This window comes from Brienomyrus brachyistius, unplaced genomic scaffold (assembly GCF_023856365.1).
Source record: "Brienomyrus brachyistius isolate T26 unplaced genomic scaffold, BBRACH_0.4 scaffold48, whole genome shotgun sequence".
Taxonomy (NCBI): Eukaryota; Metazoa; Chordata; class Actinopteri; order Osteoglossiformes; family Mormyridae; genus Brienomyrus; species Brienomyrus brachyistius.
Window position 1 is genome coordinate 826110 of NW_026042323.1, and position 23293 is coordinate 849402.

Genomic DNA, 23293 nt, shown 5'->3' on the forward strand with positions numbered 1-23293 from the left:
AAACTTTCAGTTTCACATTCACAGTCACAGGGAAATATCTGGATATGTATGTTTGAAGAAGTGTGTTTTTGGAAAATATTCTTCCTCATACTGGTCAGGATCATGGTGAGAATTAGTGCATTTTCCTCTCATTTCTTTTCAGGAAAGCTCATGCTACAGGAAATCAAAGCTAAACTTAAGAAGCAATTTGAGTGTGTATTTGAAGGGAAAGCTAAGGAAGGACAGCCAACACTTCTCAGTGAGATTTACACAGAACTCTACATAACTGAAGGCGGAACTGGAGCAGTCAATGATGAACATGAAGTGAGACAGATTGAAACAGCATCCAAGAAAAGGCGAACAGAAGATACTACAGTCAAGTGCAATGATATATTTAAACCCTTATGTGGGCGTGAGACACCTATCAGAACTGTACTCACTAAAGGGGTGGCAGGTATCGGGAAAACAGTCTCTGTGCAGAAATTTATTCTCGACTGGGCAGAAGGAAAAGCAAACCAGGATGTTCACTTCATATTTGCTCTTCCTTTCCGGGACCTGAATTTGATTAAGAGTGAATACAGTCTGATTGAACTGCTTCACCACTTTGTCCCAGAACTGAAATCATTTCAATCCACTGACCTGTTTAGCTCCAAAGTCTTGTTCATCTTTGATGGTCTGGATGAGTGTCGCCTTCCTCTGGATTTTCAGAACAATGAGAGCTGGTTTGATGTAACAAAGAAAATGTCACTGGATGTGCTGTTGACTAACCTCATTAAGGGGAATCTGCTCCCATCCGCTCTCCTCTGGATAACCTCCCGGCCAGCAGCAGCCAATCAGATACCTGCTAAGTGTGTCCACCAGGTGACAGAGATACGAGGGTTCAGTGATGCCCAGAAGGATGAGTATTTCAGGAGGAGATTTAATGATGAGAGCCTGGCCAGCAGGATTATCACACATGTGAAATCATCAAGGAGCCTCTTCATCATGTGCCACATACCTGTGTTCTGCTGGATTTCAGCCACTGTGCTTAAGAGGCTTTTTAGTGAGATTGACAGGGGAGAAATTCCAAGGACTCTGACTGAAATGTACACACACTTCCTGATCTTTCAGACAAGTGTAAAAAATGACAAGTATATGAAAAACCATGAAACTAAGCTTAAAGAATACAGCAAGGAATTCCTTTTGACACTTGGTGAACTTGCTTTTGACAACCTTGAGAAAGGCAATCTCATATTTTATGAGCAAGATCTGACAGAGAATGGCATTGATGTCAGTGAAGCTTCAGTTTACTCTGGAGTGTGCACAGAAGTCTTTAAAGAGGAGTATGGGTTGTACCAGGAGAAGATGTACTGCTTTGTGCATCTGAGCATCCAGGAGTATCTCGCTGCTTTATATGTGTTTCTGTCAAACTCATCAGCTGACCTGCTGAAGACTGCAGTGGATCAGGCATTAGAGAGCAAGAATGGACACTTGGACCTCTACCTCCGCTTCCTCCTGGGCCTCTCAACAGACTCCAGTAAGACTCTGTTACAAAGGCTACTGGGGCCGACAAGAATCACCTCACATATCATTAAGGATACAGCCCAGTACATCAAGGGTAAAATAAAGGAGAATTTATCTCCAGAAAGGACCATCAATCTGTTCCACTGTCTGACTGAATTGGGTGACAATTCTCTAGTAGAGGAAGTACAAAGATACCTGAATTCAGGAAACATTTCAGCAGATGACCTCTCACCTGCACAGTACTCAGCTCTGGCCTTTGTGATGCTGATGTCAGATGAGGAGCTGGATGTGTTTGATCTGAAGAAATACATCATATCAGATAAAGAGCACTGCAGGCTGCTGCCTGTGGTCAAGAACTCCAGGACGGCTCTGTAAGTGACGTGGGGATGGGAAATCATGTCTGGTCTGGCAGTAATGCATGAATATTGTTTGAAATGTGTAATATATATAATATATTTCTCCTCATGGATTAACTGGGTTTTATTTTGATAATCACAGCTATAGCTGTTTGTATAGCAGTAGCTAATCCTGACCACAGACTTTATAATGACTGAAGGTAGTGATGTCACTTTTTGTTTGTTACTATGTTTCCATTCCCATCCAGTTTGCCTTCTGATCACAGCACAGCATCCTAACCTGCTATAGAAACAGTGAGGGCTCTTTATCCACAGGGTGTATCAGTGGTATGTGAGTGTTATTGTCAGCAGGCGTGTTCATGTGATGGAGCCCAGAGCTGGGAGCTTCCGTATGACTGCTGTCGCTGGCTGCTCACTGGCGCCCTCTGCTGGCCTCAGCTGCACCTGGCTGAGGATGTGACGACACATCTAGTCTGGCAGACATAGATAAACATTGTCTAAAATATAAAATGAATATGTATACATATAATTTATTTCCCCTCTTTTATCATCAAGGTTCCTTTTTAATCTAGTTTATATTAACTGAAGGTAGTGATGTAGTAAAAACAAAAAAGACAAGATTTCCACGACCATCCTTTGTGTAACAAATAACCAAAAATACAGCATCATACAGAATTGTCCAGTTTTCATTAATAGTGGGAAAACCACTCATATTCGTTTCAGTTCTGAATGCTGTAGGAAGCATTTCTGTAAATACTGGGTGTGGTGCGTGACTCATTGGGTTTGGACTCTGTCCATGAGCGGAAGGTCGCTGGTTCAGATCTCTTGGCCGGCAGAGTGATGTCATCGCTGAGCCCTTAAGCTGCTGGGGTGTGGATGCTGGCCGATCCTGTGCTGCGACCCCCAAACTTCCTCTCACCTGTATATGTGTCTGTGTGTCTCTTGGAGAGCAAGATGGGAGGGGCGAAAAGACAATTTCCCCATGGGGGTGAATGAAGTATCATTATTCATAAATCATTCAAACAAACATTTTTTCTAAAAGCCTATTTCACAGGACTGATAGCTCTCCGATTAGTGTATTGTTGATTAGGGCTAGGTGATAAGTTAAAAAATGTGTATGTCATTTAGTATAAAAATATCACAATAAACAATCATTTTGAGTCCTCCCCCTAAACATTGAGTGCAATTTCAGTTCAGTTCAGTTTTATTTATATAGTGTTTTTTCACAACATTACATCATCTCAAAGCACTTTACAGCATCCCTGCCCAAAGCCCCCAGTGAGCAAGTCAGAGATGACAGTGGCAAGGAAAAACTCCCTAGAAAGACGAAAGCTTGGGAGGAACCAGACTGAAAGGGGGAGCCCATCCTCCAGGGGGCAGCAGAGGAAGCCCTAACCCTAACCAGACTCAAAGGGGGAGCCCATCCTCCAGGGGGCAGCAGCAGGCCAGAAAGTAAATCTACGTCACAGGTAGTGGAGACGTCGTGGAGTGGAGGCAGCAGGGTAGGCAGGATGTCTTGAATATGTGGTGTCTCCAGGCAGCACAGCCCAGGGGGAGTAGGGGAAATAAAATGTGCAGTAGGGGAGACTAGAGGCAGTGCTAACAGTTAGGTGAGTGCAGTATGTAAGCTCCGGCAGATATGGCTATGGCAGCATAAGTAGGAGGGAGAGGCAGGTGGGAACGCAGGCATGGGGAGTCCCTGAATGTCAGCACTCCAATTCCGCAAGGGGGTGTGAAGCTAATGTGACAGACTGACAGTTCAGTTTATCCAAAGCCAATGGCACCGATCCCCACCCAGCTCTACACCTCACACTATAGGTCTGACTGGGAGTGAGCAGTTAGCTAGAGCTAGAACTAGAGTCCCTACAAGCTAAACTAAACAGGCGTGTTTTTAGTCTAGACTTGAATATTGAAAGTCAGCCTGAATCCCGCACATCCACTGGAAGACTATTCCACAGCTGAAGAGCTCTATAAGAGAAAGCTCTGCAGCCTGCCGTAGCTATTTCTGCCCTGGGTACTAACAGATATCCTGCTCTTTATAATGTAAGAAAGCGAGGAGGGTTGTATAAGGCCACCAGGTTACTAAGGTATTCTGGTGCAAGGCCATTCAGTGTTTTATAAATCAATAGCAGTATTTTGTAGTTAATCAGAGACTTAACTAGAAGCCAATGAAGGGAGCATAGAACAGGGCTAATATAATCACATTTTTTAGTGTTTGTAAGAACTCTGGCTGCTGCATTTTGTACCAGCTGAAGTTTATGTGAGGATCCAGATGGGCACCCAGAAAGGAAGGCATTACAGTATCCAGCCTGGAAGTTATAAAGGTGTTAGTGTTTCCGCTTCATGAAAGGAGAGCATCTTCCGAAGCTTGGCGAGGTTCCGTACATGATAGAACACAGCTTTAGTGATGCCTTTTATGTGAGCATCGAAACATAAATGTGAATCAACCAGAAGACCAAGATCTCTGACCACTGTGTCAGGTTGGGTAGGAAGACCACCAAGGTTGAGGTTGTTAAACTTATTTCGAGCCGCCTTCGGACCAGTTTACAGTACTTCTGTTTTTCTGTCTTTAACATAAAGAAATTATTTACCATCCAGCACCGGATATCTAGTCGACAGTCTACTAACCAAGAGCTGTGATGCATCATCCGGCTTAACAGATATATATAACTGTGTATCATCAGCAAAACAATGAAACCCAACACCATGATTTCTGATAATGTGACCAATATATACAGTGTACAGTAGCGGGCCAGCACTGATCCCTGTGGGACACCATTGTAGGAATATTTAGCTCAGGTAAATTTTAATATCTCCACCAATATGTTTTGAAATTAATTACATTTGAATTAATCCCCGTGAGTCTGTTAATGTGAGACTTACATGGGATTCACTAGTTACCAGTATCGCTTAGTAACCTGGGTTAGAAGGCTCGTCCAGCGAGCTGCATCACCAGGTAATGTAAACGATCGGTAGCGAAGCTCCCCTCACGTCCAATGAGAGGGAGCCTCACGATATTTCAGTTGAGTTTGAGGTTTTAGAGCTCAGTAGCCAAATCGCACAGAGGCAGGGACTATTGTGAGCACTCAATGAACAGAGGCTGAAGTGGTGTAAAACTGGAGTGATTTTCCATCGGTTTGATACCAAACATGCCGTACCAGCCTAGCGGTTCACACCGAATACCATCTGTAATGATTAATTAATGATTACTTATATTATGTCATTATGTTATATTACTCACACCAGTCCCTGGTCTAAGTGGTCTAGGTTGCACCTCAATCAGAGGTTACCCTTTATACGGACATTATATGACATATTCTCATTCCTACAGTACATCTTACCCTTAGATAGGCCTGGTAGAATACAAAGATCAGATAAGGGCTGCTGAGGAATGTGGAAAATAAAAGGGGGGAAGGTTAGTCAGTCAAAGAAAAAGAATCTTTGAAAGTTACACATTACAAACATAACCTGTCTGTATATTGAGACTAGTAGTCATGGGTAAATAAATATACAGATATACAACAGCCAAACTTAAAAGAAACTTTCTGTGGGGTGTTGGGTGAGTGGTATGTAAGGCAGGATGTCTGGGGAGGGGGTTGTGTGCCAAGTCGAGGGACCCCTGTCCTTGAGGTCCACTCTGCTGTCTATAGGTCGTTAAAACTTTGAGCAATTAAAGTTGGAGTGCTGGCCCCCCTTGTTGTCTGTGTGTGTTTAAGTGTGTCTGTGTGTGTGGGGTCACGACCCCGCTTTGAGGCCTAGGCCAATGTGTGCCTCTCGTACCAGGGTAGGCCTTGTCTCAGGCCACCTGGAATTTAAGCTCTGTGATATGTGCATGTGTGATCCTACACCAGATTTAAAATGGATAACCTTAAAAGGGAAATACTGTTCTGCAAAGCAAGCACAGTTTGGGGAAACACGACCCTAAAGTCATAAAGCAGGCTAACAGAACAGCTTAGGTTGTTAGAATGAAAGGAAGCTGGTTTACTTGTTGGCAGAGTGGAGGGGGTCTTGGCAGTAGGTCGCAGAGGTGATGAGCTGAGGGAATGGTAGCACCCAAGAAGGTGCGGCGTCTGGAGCGGTTGTTGGAGTGGAGCCCCTTGGATTCTCTCTCCTTGTGAAGCTTTAAGGTGAAAGGCTCTGTCTTGGTTGCAGTTCTCTGTTGGGTAGCAGGCCTTCACCAGCAGGCTTCAGGAGGGCTTCTCATGGGCTGCTCTTCTCCCGGGGCTTCTCTTCTCCTCCCTCTGCGGGGCTGATGTTCTCCTCTGCTCCTCTCTCTTCTTCCCCCTGCTTTGTTCTGAGGTGCCATGTTTTATGGTCTAATGTTCATGAATAGGGATGACCAGGAATTCGACACCTGAAGCAATGGCTGATCATCTAGTTGACAGGTTTTCAGTCCTTTTGGTATTTATGACTAGACTGGTATCACTTTACCGATGATTTTCATTAAACTGCTGTAACTTTTGATACATACAGTTTCATAGTAACCACTGAGCGTATTTGGAATCAGGAGTGATTTTCCATCAGATTAACACCAAACATGCCATAACAGCCTGGCGGGTCACACCTCATACCATCTGTATTAATTGATTAACTATTTCTGATATTATGCATGTTAATAAATCGCATCCAAATACATCAACAGAGGTTGCTACTTTGGATCATTTGTACAGACATTACATTACATATTCACATTTAAACAGTACATCTTACCCTTAGATAGACATGGCCATTAGTTTGTGGTAATACCAATTTAAATTGCACATGTGGGAACAACATATTTTGGTCGGTGTGGCTTATCCCAATTATCTGCTCTCCAGAATCGATAATATACACATTAATTCAGTCTTTTACTGCAGAACAGTAGAGGACAAAGAAGTGCTAACGGACCACAAAGATCAGATAAGGGCCACAGAGGAATGTGGAAAAGGGGGGGTTGTTAAAGAAAGAAAGAAAGAACCTCTGATAGTTAGGAGCCACACTAAGATACCTGGTTACATTATTTAATTTTCAAGATTCCTCTGGGATAATCATGAGAGCATGTATGCAGGGGTAGCTAAACACTAAGATTGTCTGAGGACTCACACAAACAAAACCTATCTGGATATCAAGACTAGTAGCCATGAGTAAATCAATATATAGGGAATACAAAGGCCGAACTTAAAAAAAAAAACTTTCTTTAGGGTGTTGGGTGAATCTGTGGTATGTAAGGCAGGATGTATGGGGAGGGGGTTACGTGCCAAGTTGAGGGGCCCCTATCCTTGAGGTCCACTCTGCTGTCTGTAGGTCCCTAAATCTTTGTGCCATAAAAGATGGAATTCCTCCCTTATTATCTGTATGAGTGTGTGTGGTGTGTGTGTGTGTGTGTGTGTGTGTGTGTGTGTGTGTATGAGCCGTGTGTGTGCATCTGTGTTTGTGTGTTTGTGGGGTCACTGACCCCCCCTTTCGTGCCCAGGCCAGCGAGTACCTCTCATACCAGACTAGGTCTTGTCTCAGGCAGCCTGGAATCTCAGCCCTGTCGTATGTGTGTGTGTGATACTACACCATATTTAACTTTAGTGATCTTGGAAGATTCATTGTTCATGTTGACAAGCTGATAATGATCAGTTAAACAGGAGCCAAACCAAGAGAGGGCTGTCTCCTTAATGCCAACCACAGATTCTAGCCGCTCCAAGAGGATATTATGGTTCACAGTATCGAATGCTGCAGTTAAGTCTAGTAATACCAACACAGATATACAGCCACTGTCAGAAGCCATAAGCAAATCATTCACTACTTTGACTGAAGCTGTTTCTGTGCTGTGGTTTGGTCTAAAGCCAGACTGATATAATTCATTAGCATTATTTTTCTGTAGGAAAGAAGACAACTGGCAAGCAACAGCTTTTCCAGGATCTTTGAAATGAATGGAGATTGGCCTATAATTTCCTAAATCACTAGGTTCAAGATTTACTTTCTTTAGAATAGGTCTAATAACAGCTATTTTAAAAGGTTTTGGATCATATCCAAGCCTAAGAGACGAGTCTAACACATTTAACAGGGTGGTGCTAATCAGTGGTCGAATCTCCTTCAAGAATTTTGTAGGAATTGGGTCTAAGAGGCTAGTAGAGGATTTGCAGGAGGAAACTAAGCTCAAAAGTTCTGATTGTTTTATAAGAAGGAAAGATTCAAAGGTGTCATTATCAGTACGCATAGGACTAGCAGGAGGCTGGCAGCTGTATGTAGCTACAGACGTGCACTGGATGGTCTGTATAATCTTTATTTTACCATTACAAATGTAATAAAGTCATTACTCATAAAAGCTTGTGAGACTTGTGAGTTTAATGTTTAACCTAATGTTAACCTAGACAGAGATTCAAATAGGAATTTAGGATTATTTTTGTTCTCTTCCATGAGTCTGGAGAGGTACACAGACCTCGCAGTCTGTACTTAGAGAGGCTCTTTCCAGGTAGATCTGAAAACTTCTAGTTTAGTTGAGCCCCATTTGCGCTCTAGCTTGCGTGAAGCCTGTTTAAGTTACGCGTATGATCAAAGCACCAGGGGGCAGGTTTCTTATCTCTATGCTTTATCTTCTTAAGTGGAGCTACAAGATCTAGGTGCTGCGAAGCGATTTCTCCATGTGCACAGTTACCCGTTCAGGTTCATTTTCACACGGGGCTTCAGATGTAAGGCTGAAGGACTGTGGAAGTTGGTTGAGAAACGCTGTTATAGTTAATGAGCCAATGGAACATCTGATACTATACTTTGGACCTGGAGCCGAAGGGAGGCTATACTGTATATCAAACGTTAACAAGTAATGATCTGAAAGCCGAGGATTCTGAGGTATAATAGATATGTGTTCAACCAGGACACCATGGCTAAGAATCAAATCCAGGGTGTGGTTACAGGCATGAGTAGCCCGACTACATTCTGACAAATATCTACAGAGGCTAGGATAGCAGAAAATGTTGTTGTTAAAGGATCACTGTCATTCTCCATGTGAATATTAATTTCACGGCTTTGTCAGTAGTGACCACCAGAATTGTTGAGAAATTTGCAAACTCCAGGGACCAGGCGGTCTATACACAATAACAGTAGTGATTGGAGGTTTGGGACCAGCTGGTCTATACACAATAACAATGGTGATTGGAGGTTAGGGACCAGGCAGTCTATACAAAATAACAATGATGATTAGAGGTTAGGGACCATGTGGTCTATACAAAATAACAATGGTGATTGGAGTTTAGGGACCTTGCAGTCTATACACAATAACAATGGTGATTAGAGGTTAAGGACCAAGTGGTCTATACACAATAACAATGGTGATTGGAGGTTAGCAACCAGGTGGTCTATACACAATAACAATGGTGATTGGAGGTTAGGGACCTTGCAGTCTATACACAATAACAATGGTGATTAGAGGTTAAGGACCAAGTGGTCTATACACAATAACAATGGTGATTGGAGGTTAGAGACCAGGTGGTCTATACACAATAACAATGGTGATTGGAGGTTAGGGACCAGGCCGTCTATATACAATAACAATGGTGACTGGAGGTTAGGGACCAGGCGGTCTATACACAATAACAATGGTGACTGGAAGTTAGGGACCAGGTGGTCTATACACAATAACAATGGTGATTGGAGGTTAGGGACCAGGTGGTCTATACACAATAACAATGGTGATTGGAGGTTAGGGACCAGGCAGTCTATACACAATAACAATGGTGATTGGAGGTTAGGGACCAGGTGGTCTATAAACAATAACAATGGTGATTGGAGGTGAAGAACTACAAAGAGATGATCCCGCAAGACTAAGAAGAAGAATTTCAAATGTGCTAAAGCTATAAGCACTTTGCTCAGACACTCCTAGGTCAGACTGAAATATTGCAGCAGCACCAGCACCTTTGCCATCTGCTCGAGGGTTATGCTGTAATCAGCTGGAGTAGATTCATTTAGTGCCATGAATTCATTCGGTTTAAGTCAGGTCTCTGTAAGGCATAAGGACCAAGACTAAAATCAGTAATCATTTCATTTATTAGTAGTGTCTTAGGAGCCAGTGATCTTCCATTCAAAAGTCCAAGTTTTAGCCTTGCATTACACCTATTATCTAATAATGCATTTGGTTTAATTATTATTAAGTTATTATGACATTCACTATGGTGGAATAGACCTCCATGATTAAAAGCGCAGGGAACAGACACAGTCCCAGTAGCATGAACCCTAGGTGACGACTCTAAGCACCTAGCAGGTAGTCGGTTATGCCGGTTTGCCTGCCGCCTGGACTTGGCTCTGGCTAGTCAGCGATTTGCCTGGAGACTATGAGCTATGCTTTTGGACAGGAGATCAGCACCAGCCCACGAGGGGTGAATACCGTCCCTCTTCAAAAGCCCAGGCCTACCCCCAAACATTTGCCAAATGTCTGTATAACCCTAAGGCATTTTTCTGGCACCATTCCGACAGCCAGCGATGCAGCGACGATAATCTGCTGTATATTTCATCACCACGTCTAGCAGGGATGGGGCCAGAGCGCGTTACTGACACACACATCTTCGCAAGGCTGCACACCTCTATGAAATTTGTCTGTGTAACTATTGACTATGAATTGCAGAATCATGCACAGACAATAGTTATAGCTCTACATTAATTTTATCGTTCTTTTTTTTTTTTAAGATGTGAACAGAATGCGCAGCCATGTTGAGGGACCAGGCAGTCTATACACAATAACAATGGTGTTAATGGTTCCCTGACTATGAAACTTGAAAGGGGGGGGGGGGGTGACCTATAATATATTTTGCCGAGCTCAGGGGTAGGAATGGACAATGCACAAGCTTTTAAAACTAATTAATAGTCATGCCGAGTTCCTTTAAAAACTATTAATTCTTCTTTATATTTTAAGAACTCAGGCTGGGGTTAATAGCTGTGACTGTCTGCAATTTTCTTACTTCGTACAGAAATTAACATTCATAAGTGCTTGTCTCGTTCGTCCCTCCACATAAGTTATGGGGTCATATGCTGCCTGGGGAAAAATAATACCTGCTTTTGTTTCTAGTAGAATAGATTACTGTAATGCCCTCTTGTCTATTTCACATCTACAATGGGCCCAGAATGCCGCTGGCGGAGTGTTAACACGCACCAGTCAGAGGGATCACATCTACAACGGACCCAGAATGCCGCTGGCGGAGTGTTAACACGCACCAGTCAGAGGGATCACATCTACAACGGGCCCAGGATGCCGCTGGCGGAGTGTTAACATGCACCAGTCACAGGGATCACATCTACAACGGGCCCAGAATGCCGCTGGCGGAGTGTTAACACGCACCAGTCACAGGGATCACATCTACAACGGGCCCAGAATGCCGCTGGCGGAGTGTTAACACGCACCAGTCAGAGGGATCACATCTACAACGGGCCCAGAACGCCGCTGGCGGAGTGTTAACACGCACCAGGCACAGGGATCACATCTGCAACGGGCCCAGAATGCCGCTGGCGGAGTGTTAACACGCACCAGTCAGAGGGATCACATCTACAACGGGCCCAGAACGCCGCTGGCGGAGTGTTAACACGCACCAGTCACAGGGATCACATCTACAACGGACCCAGAATGCCGCTGGCGGAGTGTTAACACGCACCAGTCACAGGGATCATATCTACAATGGGTCCAGAATGCCGCTGGCGGAGTGTTAACACGCACCAGGCACAGGGATCACATCTACAACGGGCCCAGAATGCCGATGGCGGAGTGTTGACACGCACCAGTCACAGGGATCATATCTACAATGGGTCCAGAATGCCGCTGGCGGAGTGTTAACACGCACCAGGCACAGGGATCACATCTACAACGGGCCCAGAATGCCGATGGCGGAGTGTTGACACGCACCAGTCACAGGGATCACATCTACAACGGGCCCAGAACGCCGCTGGCGGAGTGTTAACACGCACCAGTCACAGGGATCACATCTACAACGGACCCAGAATGCCGCTGGCGGAGTGTTAACACGCACCAGTCAGAGGGATCACATCTACAACGGGCCCAGAACGCCGCCGGCGGAGTGTTAACACGCACCAGTCACAGGGATCACATCTACAACGGGCCCAGAATGCCGCCGGCGGAGTGTTAACACGCACCAGTCAGAGGGATCACATCTACAACGGGCCCAGAATGCCGCCGGCGGAGTGTTAACACGCACCAGTCAGAGGGATCACATCTACAACGGGCCCAGAATGCCGCCGGCGGAGTGTTAACACACACCAGTCACAGGGATCACATCTACAACGGCCCCAGAATGCCGCCGGCGGAGTGTTAACACGCACCAGTCACAGGGATCACATCTACAACGGGCCCAGAATGCCGCCGGCGGAGTGTTAACACACACCAGTCACAGGGATCACATCTACAACGGCCCCAGAATGCCGCCGGCGGAGTGTTAACACGCACCAGTCACAGGGATCACATCTACAACGGGCCCAGAATGCCGCCGGCGGAGTGTTAACACGCACCAGTCACTGGGATCACATCTACAACGGGCCCAGAATGCCGCTGGCGGAGTGTTAACACGCACCAGTCAGAGGGATCACATCTACAACGGGCCCAGAATGCCGCTGGCGGAGTGTTAACACGCACCAGTCACAGGGATCACATCTACAACGGGCCCAGAATGCCGCCGGCGGAGTGTTAACACGCACCAGTCACAGGGATCACATCTACAACGGGCCCAGAATGCCGCTGGCGGAGTGTTAACACGCACCAGTCACAGGGATCACATCTACAACGGGCCCAGAATGCCGCTGGCGGAGTGTTAACACGCACCAGTCACAGGGATCACATCTACAACGGGCCCAGAATGCCGCTGGCGGAGTGTTAACACGCACCAGTCACAGGGATCACATCTACAACGGGCCCAGAATGCCGCTGGCGGAGTGTTAACACGCACCGGTCACAGGGATCACATCTACAACGGGCCCAGAATGCCGCTGGTGGAGTGTTAACACGCACCGGGCACAGGGATCACATCTGCAACGGGCCCAGAATGCCGCTGGCGGAGTGTTAACACGCACCAGTCAGAGGGATCACATCTACAACGGGCCCAGAACGCCGCTGGCGGAGTGTTAACACGCACCAGTCACAGGGATCACATCTACAACGGACCCAGAATGCCGCTGGCGGAGTGTTAACACGCACCAGTCACAGGGATCATATCTACAATGGGTCCAGAATGCCGCTGGCGGAGTGTTAACACGCACCAGGCACAGGGATCACATCTACAACGGGCCCAGAATGCCGATGGCGGAGTGTTAACACGCACCAGTCACAGGGATCATATCTACAATGGGTCCAGAATGCCGCTGGCGGAGTGTTAACACGCACCAGTCACAGGGATCACATCTACAACGGGCCCAGAATGCCGCTGGCGGAGTGTTAACACGCACCAGTCACAGGGATCACATCTACAACGGACCCAGAATGCCGCTGGCGGAGTGTTAACACGCACCAGTCAGAGGGATCACATCTACAACGGGCCCAGAACGCCGCCGGCGGAGTGTTAACACGCACCAGTCACAGGGATCACATCTACAACGGGCCCAGAATGCCGCCGGCGGAGTGTTAACACGCACCAGTCAGAGGGATCACATCTACAACGGGCCCAGAATGCCGCCGGCGGAGTGTTAACACACACCAGTCACAGGGATCACATCTACAACGGCCCCAGAATGCCGCCGGCGGAGTGTTAACACGCACCAGTCACAGGGATCACATCTACAACGGGCCCAGAATGCCGCCGGCGGAGTGTTAACACGCACCAGTCACAGGGATCACATCTACAACGGGCCCAGAATGCCGCCGGCGGAGTGTTAACACGCACCAGTCACAGGGATCACATCTACAACGGGCCCAGAATGCCGCTGGCGGAGTGTTAACACGCACCAGTCAGAGGGATCACATCTACAACGGGCCCAGAATGCCGCTGGCGGAGTGTTAACACGCACCAGTCACAGGGATCACATCTACAACGGGCCCAGAATGCCGCCGGCGGAGTGTTAACACGCACCAGTCACAGGGATCACATTTACAACGGGCCCAGAATGCCGCCGGCGGAGTGTTAACACGCACCAGTCACAGGGATCACATCTACAACGGGCCCAGAATGCCGCTGGCGGAGTGTTAACACGCACCAGTCACAGGGATCACATCTACAACGGGCCCAGAACGCCGCTGGCGGAGTGTTAACACGCACCAGTCACAGGGATCACATCTACAACGGACCCAGAACGCCGCTGGCGGAGTGTTAACACGCACCAGTCAGAGGGATCACATCTACAACGGGCCCAGAACGCCGCCGGCGGAGTGTTAACACGCACCAGTCACAGGGATCACATCTACAACGGGCCCAGAACGCCGCCGGCGGAGTGTTAACACGCACCAGTCAGAGGGATCACATCTACAACGGGCCCAGAATGCCGCCGGCGGAGTGTTAACACGCACCAGTCAGAGGGATCACATCTACAACGGGCCCAGAATGCCGCCGGCGGAGTGTTAACACACACCAGTCACAGGGATCACATCTACAACGGCCCCAGAATGCCGCCGGCGGAGTGTTAACACGCACCAGTCACAGGGATCACATCTACAACGGGCCCAGAATGCCGCCGGCGGAGTGTTAACACACACCAGTCACAGGGATCACATCTACAACGGCCCCAGAATGCCGCCGGCGGAGTGTTAACACGCACCAGTCACAGGGATCACATCTACAACGGGCCCAGAATGCCGCCGGCGGAGTGTTAACACGCACCAGTCACTGGGATCACATCTACAACGGGCCCAGAATGCCGCCGGCGGAGTGTTAACACGCACCAGTCAGAGGGATCACATCTACAACGGGCCCAGAATGCCGCCGGCGGAGTGTTAACACGCACCAGTCACAGGGATCACATCTACAACGGGCCCAGAATGCCGCTGGCGGAGTGTTAACACGCACCAGTCACAGGGATCACATCTACAACGGGCCCAGAACGCCGCTGGCGGAGTGTTAACACGCACCAGTCACAGGGATCACATCTACAACGGGCCCAGAACGCCGCTGGCGGAGTGTTAACACGCACCAGTCACAGGGATCACATCTACAACGGGCCCAGAATGCCGCTGGCGTAGTGTTAACACGCACCGGGCACAGGGATCACATCTGCAACGGGCCCAGAATGCCGCTGGCGGAGTGTTAACACGCACCAGTCAGAGGGATCACATCTACAACGGGCCCAGAACGCCGCTGGCGGAGTGTTAACACGCACCAGTCACAGGGATCACATCTACAACGGGCCCAGAATGTCGCTGGTGGAGTGTTAACACGCACCAGTCACAGGGATCACATCTACAACGGACCCAGAATGCCGCTGGCGGAGTGTTAACACGCACCAGTCACAGGGATCATATCTACAATGGGTCCAGAATGCCGCTGGCGGAGTGTTAACACGCACCAGGCACAGGGATCACATCTACAACGGGCCCAGAATGCCGATGGCGGAGTGTTAACACGCACCAGTCACAGGGATCATATCTACAATGGGTCCAGAATGCCGCTGGCGGAGTGTTAACACGCACCAGTCACAGGGATCACATCTACAACGGGCCCAGAATGCCGCTGGCGGAGTGTTAACACGCACCAGTCACAGGGATCACATCTACAACGGACCCAGAATGCCGCTGGCGGAGTGTTAACACGCACCAGTCAGAGGGATCACATCTACAACGGGCCCAGAATGCCGCTGGCGGAGTGTTAACACGCACCAGTCACAGGGATCACATCTACAACGGACCCAGAACGCCGCTGGCGGAGTGTTAACACGCACCAGTCAGAGGGATCACATCTACAACGGGCCCAGAACGCCGCCGGCGGAGTGTTAACACGCACCAGTCACAGGGATCACATCTACAACGGGCCCAGAACGCCGCCGGCGGAGTGTTAACACGCACCAGTCAGAGGGATCACATCTACAACGGGCCCAGAATGCCGCCGGCGGAGTGTTAACACGCACCAGTCAGAGGGATCACATCTACAACGGGCCCAGAATGCCGCCGGCGGAGTGTTAACACACACCAGTCACAGGGATCACATCTACAACGGCCCCAGAATGCCGCCGGCGGAGTGTTAACACGCACCAGTCACAGGGATCACATCTACAACGGGCCCAGAATGCCGCCGGCGGAGTGTTAACACACACCAGTCACAGGGATCACATCTACAACGGCCCCAGAATGCCGCCGGCGGAGTGTTAACACGCACCAGTCACAGGGATCACATCTACAACGGGCCCAGAATGCCGCCGGCGGAGTGTTAACACGCACCAGTCACTGGGATCACATCTACAACGGGCCCAGAATGCCGCCGGCGGAGTGTTAACACGCACCAGTCAGAGGGATCACATCTACAACGGGCCCAGAATGCCGCTGGCGGAGTGTTAACACGCACCAGTCACAGGGATCACATCTACAACGGGCCCAGAATGCCGCCGGCGGAGTGTTAACACGCACCAGTCACAGGGATCACATCTACAACGGGCCCAGAATGCCGCTGGCGGAGTGTTAACACGCACCAGTCACAGGGATCACATCTACAACGGGCCCAGAATGCCGCTGGCGGAGTGTTAACACGCACCAGTCACAGGGATCACATCTACAACGGGCCCAGAACGCCGCTGGCGGAGTGTTAACACGCACCAGTCACAGGGATCACATCTACAACGGGCCCAGAATGCCGCTGGCGTAGTGTTAACACGCACCGGGCACAGGGATCACATCTGCAACGGGCCCAGAATGCCGCTGGCGGAGTGTTAACACGCACCAGTCAGAGGGATCACATCTACAACGGGCCCAGAACGCCGCTGGCGGAGTGTTAACACGCACCAGTCAGAGGGATCACATCTACAACGGGCCCAGAATGTCGCTGGTGGAGTGTTAACACGCACCAGTCACAGGGATCACATCTACAACGGACCCAGAATGCCGCTGGCGGAGTGTTAACACGCACCAGTCACAGGGATCATATCTACAATGGGTCCAGAATGCCGCTGGCGGAGTGTTAACACGCACCAGGCACAGGGATCACATCTACAACGGGCCCAGAATGCCGATGGCGGAGTGTTAACACGCACCAGTCACAGGGATCACATCTACAACGGGCACAGAATGCCGCTGGCGGAGTGTTAACACACACCAGTCACAGGGATCCACATCTACAACGGGCCCAGAATGCCGCAGGCGGAGTGTTAACACGCACCAGTCACAGGGATCATATCTACAATGGGTCCAGAATGCCGCTGGCGGAGTGTTAACACGCACCAGTCACAGGGATCACATCTACAACGGGCCCAGAATGCCGCTGGCGGAGTGTTAACACGCACCAGTCACAGGGATCACATCTACAACGGACCCAGAATGCCGCTGGCGGAGTGTTAACACGCACCAGTCAGAGGGATCACATCTACAACGGGCCCAGAACGCCGCCGGCGGAGTGTTAACACGCACCAGTCACAGGGATCACATCTACAACGGGCCCAGAATGCCGCCGGCGGAGTGTTAACACGCACCAGTCAGAGGGATCACATCTACAACGGGCCCAGAATGCCGCCGGCGGAGTGTTAACACACACCAGTCACAGGGATCACATCTACAACGGCCCCAGAATGCCGCCGGCGGAGTGTTAACACGCACCAGTCACAGGGATCACATCTACAACGGGCCCAGAATGCCGCCGGCGGAGTGTTAACACACACCAGTCACAGGGATCACATCTACAACGGCCCCAGAATGCCGCCGGCGGAGTGTTAACACGCACCAGTCACAGGGATCACATCTACAACGGGCCCAGAATGCCGCCGGCGGAGTGTTAACACGCACCAGTCACAGGGATCACATCTACAACGGGCCCAGAATGCCGCTGGCGGAGTGTTAACACGCACCAGTCACAGGGATCACATCTACAACGGGCCCAGAATGCCGCCGGCGGAGTGTTAACACGCACCAGTCACAGGGATCACATCTACAACGGGCCCAGAATGCCGCTGGCGGAGTGTTAACACGCACCAGTCACAGGGATCACATCTACAACGGGCCCAGAATGCCGCTGGCGGAGTGTTAACACGCACCAGTCACAGGGATCACATCACACCTTTTCTCACATCCCTGCACTGGCTTCCTCTGGCTTCTAGGATTGATTTTAAAGTTCATTTGCTAATTTGTAAATATTTACGTTGTTTAGCTCTGTCCTGCCTCAGTAACATGACTGTTAGGTATGTCCCAGGCAGATCAGTCAGATCATCCGGCAGTAATTTACTGATTATTCCTAAATCCCGGCTGGGGAGGGAGGGGGCAGCTTTTAGTCACTATGGGCCCAAACTCTGGAACTCTCTCCCAGAAAACCTGAGAGCTACTGAATGTCTCAGTACTTTCAAAACTAGGCTGAAAACGCATCTTTTCACCACCGCATATAATAATCTATGATAATCAGTTTTATTATTTTACACATTTATTATTATCAGTAATTGTGGGGCGGGGGGGGTCTCTCCCCCCAGAAGACACTGAGGCTAGAGGCCCCTATGAGGGAGGGGCCCCTAAAGAGAACATGAGTGGTTAAAGTCCTTTATGATAATATTTTTTGATAGTATTATTTCAATAATGATTGACTGATTGATTCAGATAGATAGATGAGAGAGAGACAGAGAGAGAGAGAGAGAGAGAGTTGGGAAGCTCAAAATTCCCACCAGAAAGCTGCACTTGAATGACTGACATTCTGGCTGCTGACTCAGAGATAGAAGTTGGTGATGTGACAATACTAAACTTACAAGAATGGCGAACGCATGGTTACTGCAAGGGACAATGCTTGTGAAATTCTGTGCAATGTTTCTTTTTAACTGCCACAGAATCTTAGGCTAGAAAGCTGAACTGAAAGCATGAATGAATCCTTCTGTTATCTTGCTTTGTATGTAGCCTAAGCGCGTTTCCCCAGCAAAGATGATAATCGCCGGTTAGTCACTGTCAGATATCGACACCAGGATACTTGTCTGATTACGCTCATTACCGACAATATCGTCATATCGCCCAGACGTAATTGGTGATTTGACATGTTCCCAGGTATAACAATACAGGGAGAAAAAGGATTTTACTCATGGGATCAGGAATCCAAGTGCCAGTTGCTGCTGCATTAGCTGCTGGGAATGTTCACATCTCCTCCTTTCAGTGATACGTGTCGAGTGTAGGGACACCTGGCAGAAAGATGACTAAGTACTGCACTGGAAGCACTGGTCTGACTGTTATGGGAGGGTTCATGTCCATCTTGTTATTGATGTGTTCCTATGTATTCCTATAGCTTGTACTTAATGTTTTTACCTCTAGTTTTGAGCAAAGATGCACTGACTCACAATTAGTGATCATATGACTGCAGCAGATTGTCAGGACGCACAGAACACTCTGCAGACTATAACTCATTTTGAAGTGTAAGCTCTGCGGCTAATTATACTGAAAACAAATGCTTATTGTAATGCTTTGTATTTTACTAATATGTAGGATGTGTATATGTCTGTGTCTTAAAGTGTTTTCTGTTTCAGGCTGAACAGCTGTGATCTCATAGATAAACACTGTGAAGTGCTGTCTTCAGCTCTAAGATCAAACTCTTCCCCCCTGAGAGAGCTGGACCTGAGTGACAATAACCTGAAGGATTCAGGAGTGAAGCTGCTCTCTGCTGCACTGGAGGATTTACACTGCATACTGGAGATACTGAGGTCAGTATTACTGGGTATTCCACACTGTAAACTGGGGATACTGAGGTCAGTATTACTGGGTTTTCCACATTGTAAACTGGAGATACTGAGGTCAGTATTACTGGGTATTCCACATTGTAAACTGGAGATACTGAGGCCAGTATTACTGGGTATTCCACACTGCAAACTAGAGATACTGAGGTCAGTATTACTGGGTATTCCACATTGTAAACTGGAGATACTGAGGCCAGTATTACTGGATATTCCACACTGCAAACTGAAGATACTGAGGCCAGTATTACTGGATATTCCACACTGTAAGCTAGGGATACTGAGGCCAGTATTGTGGGGTATTCCACACTGTAAATTGGAGATACTGAGGTCAGTATTGCTAAGTATTCCACACTGCAAACTGGGGGTACTGAGGTCAGTATTACTGGGTATTTCAAACCACAAACTGGAGATACTGAGGTCAGTAATACTGGGTATTCTACACTTTAAAGAGGAGATAGTGAGCAATTAGCTAAGGGAAAGAGAGGAGGGGTCCTGCCTTGTCTTAGACACTAAACTGTAATTCTTGAATTATTTATTAGAGCATCACATTTATTTAATAATTATAATGGTGAGGTGATATTATTTATTGGGGAGTTTCTGTCTTTCTCTGCAGGCTGTCAGGCTGTAGAGTCACAGAAGAAGGCTGTTCTTCCCTGGCTTCAGCTCTGAAGTTAAACCCCTCACACCTTAGAGAGCTGGATCTGAGATACAATCATCCAGGAGACTCAGGAGTGAAGCTGCTCTCTGCTCTACTGGAGGATCCCAGCTGTAAACTGGAGAAGCTGAAGTGAGTACAGAGTGTGTGTCTGACACGCTACAGATACTTATGCATGTATGTGAAGAAGAGTCATGTCATTCTGCTTCTCCTATAGTGTGGATCACAGCTGTAAACTGGAGAAGCTGTAGTGAGTACAGAATATGCATTTTGCACAAAAGTAACGGGACACCAAGAAAACCCACAATGCCTTTCAGCAGTTACATAATAAACAAACACAAACAGCTTCTGTTTTCTTCTCCTATTTCCTTATATCCCACAATCTTATCAGCCCTCGATCCATGTTAGAAATAATTAAGCAGTGAAGCAGGAAACATCCATTCAACCATATACTGTAATCCATGCAAAACATTTGTGTTGGTTAGCAAAGTTAACAGCACTGCTATAGATAAACATGCTGACTTTAACGTGTTATGGACAAAAAAATAATGGACACCAAACAGAGTCGGAATGATTGTTAAAATGATTTTTAATAATTTAATTGTTTTCTGAAAATCCATTATGTCATGGCCCTTATTCTCCTCATTTGAATACAGTGCTGCAGTGTAAAAAGTGGATTTAAAAGTGTTTAATTTTTTTAAAGGGTGGGCCGGTGTGAACTCACAGAGGAATGCTGTGAGGCACTGGCTTCAGCTCTCAGATCAAACTCCTCACCCCTGAGAGAGCTCGACCTGAGTGACAATGACCTGCAGGACTCAGGAGTGAAGCTGCTCTCTGCTGGACTGGGGGACTTACACTGTAAACTGGAAATACTAAGGTCAGTCTGACTGAGTATTCCACACTGTAAACTGGAGTTACTGAAGTCAGTCTGACTGGGTATTCCACACTATAAACTGGAGATACTGAGGTCAGTCTGACAGGGTATTCCACACTATAAACTGGAGATACTGAGGTCAGTCTGACTGGGTATTCCACACTGTTAACTGGAGATACTGAGGCCAGTATTGTGGGGTATTCCACACCGCAAACTGGAGATACTGAGGCCAGTATTACTGGATATTCCACACTGTAAACTGGGGATACTGGGGCCAGTATTGTGGGGTATTCCACACTGTAAACTGGGGATGCTGAGGCCAGTATTGTGGGGTATTCCACACCACAAACTGGAGATACTGAGGTCAGTATTACTGTGTATTCCACACTATAAAGAGGAGACGGTGAGCAATTAGCTAAGGGAAAGAGAGGAGGGGACCTGCCTTGTCTTAGACACTAAACTCTAATTCTTGAATTATTTATTAGAGCATCACATTTATTTAATAATTATAATGGTGAGGGGATATTATTTATTGGGGAGTTTCTGTCTCTCTCTCTCTGCAGGCTGTCAGGCTGTAGAGTCACAGAAGAAGGCTGTTCTTCCCTGGCTTCAGCTCTGAGATCAAACCCCTCTCACCTGAGAGAGTTGGACCTGAGCTACAATCACCCAGGATTCTCAGGAGTGAAGCTGCTCTCTGCTGTACTGGAGGATCCCAGCTGTAAACTGGAGAAGATGAAGTGAGTACAGAGTGTGTGTCTGACAGGCTACAGATACTTATGCATGTATGTGAAGAAGAGTCATGTCATTCTGCTTCTCCTATAGTGTGGATCACGGTGGAAAGTGCAGGACCAGACCAGGCTTACAGAAATGTAAGTGTCTTTGCATGTTTTTTATTAATAATACCATGAATACTATGTTATGGTTGTATTCACACAATTGTTGTGATGAGTGTGGCTTTTTGCACTGTGTGTAGATGGATTTCCATGTTTGTGTTTAGGTGAGTTTCATGTCATTTTAGACAACATCCAAACAAGAAACAAAAAATCAAAATCATCACCAAAAACACTATCAATTCATTTAATCGTTTTTAAAAATATTTTTTACAAATGCTTTATAGCTGCTTGTATTATCTTGGTGTTTGTGTGGGAGTGTAGGATGGTTAAATATATTCTGAATTAATTATACATCTTTAATTTCACAAAAAAAGAATCCTTTGCATTTGTTCTTTTTGCGGATGCCGTGAGTGTATGTGTTTTCTGTGTGAGATTCGTTAGTATTGTCCTAAGGAGGCACCTGTAGGCAGTGAGACCGGACTCTCTCCTCAAGTGCAAAATGTGAATTTGCATTTTTACAGGGTGGTTCTGGATCATTCATTAATATTCATGAGAGAATATTACCGATTGGTCACTGAATGCCTTAAACCAGGGGAGCCCAAATCCAGTCCTGGAGGGCCAGAGTCCTGCACATTTTTGGGTTTCCCCTCATTTAACACACTTGATTCATCTCCTTGTGCTAATAACCACACAGCTCTTGAGCTGAAGTATTTATGGTGGAACAGGGAAAGAACTTTGCTACACAGGGCACCGGCCCCCCAGGACTGGATTTGGACACCCCTGCTTTAGCTAGAAGAAAAAGGCAGCACAAGTCGATGTTAACTGGCCAGTGAGGTAGTTCCCCGCTCATAAATACTAATCAGCTAGCCAATTGTGTAGGGCTTCACTCGTGAATATTAAAAAGTTCTCCTGATCCACGGTGCTAAAAGAAATTTGCGGCCGGGACACACTGGATGTGCGGCGGAAAATATCAAATTTCATTTCGGCGCCCATGTTAACAGATTAGAGCGGCCGCGTGCGTGCGCGAGATGCGGGGCTCACTCCTCGCGGCAGCGGCGCAGCATCTACAGTCACGCGCGCGGTAAGCGGTTCTCTATGGAAGCGTATTGCATTCATCTGGGGGAAATTAATTCTGTTTTTCCGAATTAATGAGATAATAATCCCGTTTTTCAGAGCAATTTTTTTTCTGAATTAATGAGAACCTTCCTGTTTTTTAAGATGCACGATCTGTGCCGGAATCATAGTTTATATCGGAATCCAGGTCCAAATGTTTATTAAATATCACTTTAAACATGTAATAATATTACTTAAA

At 47.4% G+C, this 23293-nt stretch overlaps 2 protein-coding genes across 8 annotated transcripts in view; one reads left to right on the forward strand and one right to left on the reverse strand.

Annotated features, from left to right (window-relative positions):
• LOC125723415 (G-protein coupled receptor family C group 5 member B-like) overlaps positions 1–23293 on the reverse strand; it is a 337495-nt gene that overhangs the window by 207054 nt on the left and 107148 nt on the right. The gene's annotated exons all lie outside the window — the stretch shown is intronic.
• Positions 1–23293, forward strand: part of LOC125723385 (NACHT, LRR and PYD domains-containing protein 12-like) — a 57992-nt gene that overhangs the window by 32995 nt on the left and 1704 nt on the right. For all 7 annotated transcript variants that reach the window (XM_048999955.1, XM_048999957.1, XM_048999956.1 and 4 more), the window contains 6 exons: positions 143–1853; positions 19413–19586; positions 20233–20406; positions 20978–21151; positions 21712–21885; positions 21971–22017. In XM_048999955.1, coding sequence (XP_048855912.1) covers positions 143–1853; positions 19413–19586; positions 20233–20406; positions 20978–21151; positions 21712–21885; positions 21971–22017 — 2454 coding nt within the window. The remainder of the gene's footprint in view (positions 1–142; positions 1854–19412; positions 19587–20232; positions 20407–20977; positions 21152–21711; positions 21886–21970; positions 22018–23293) is intronic.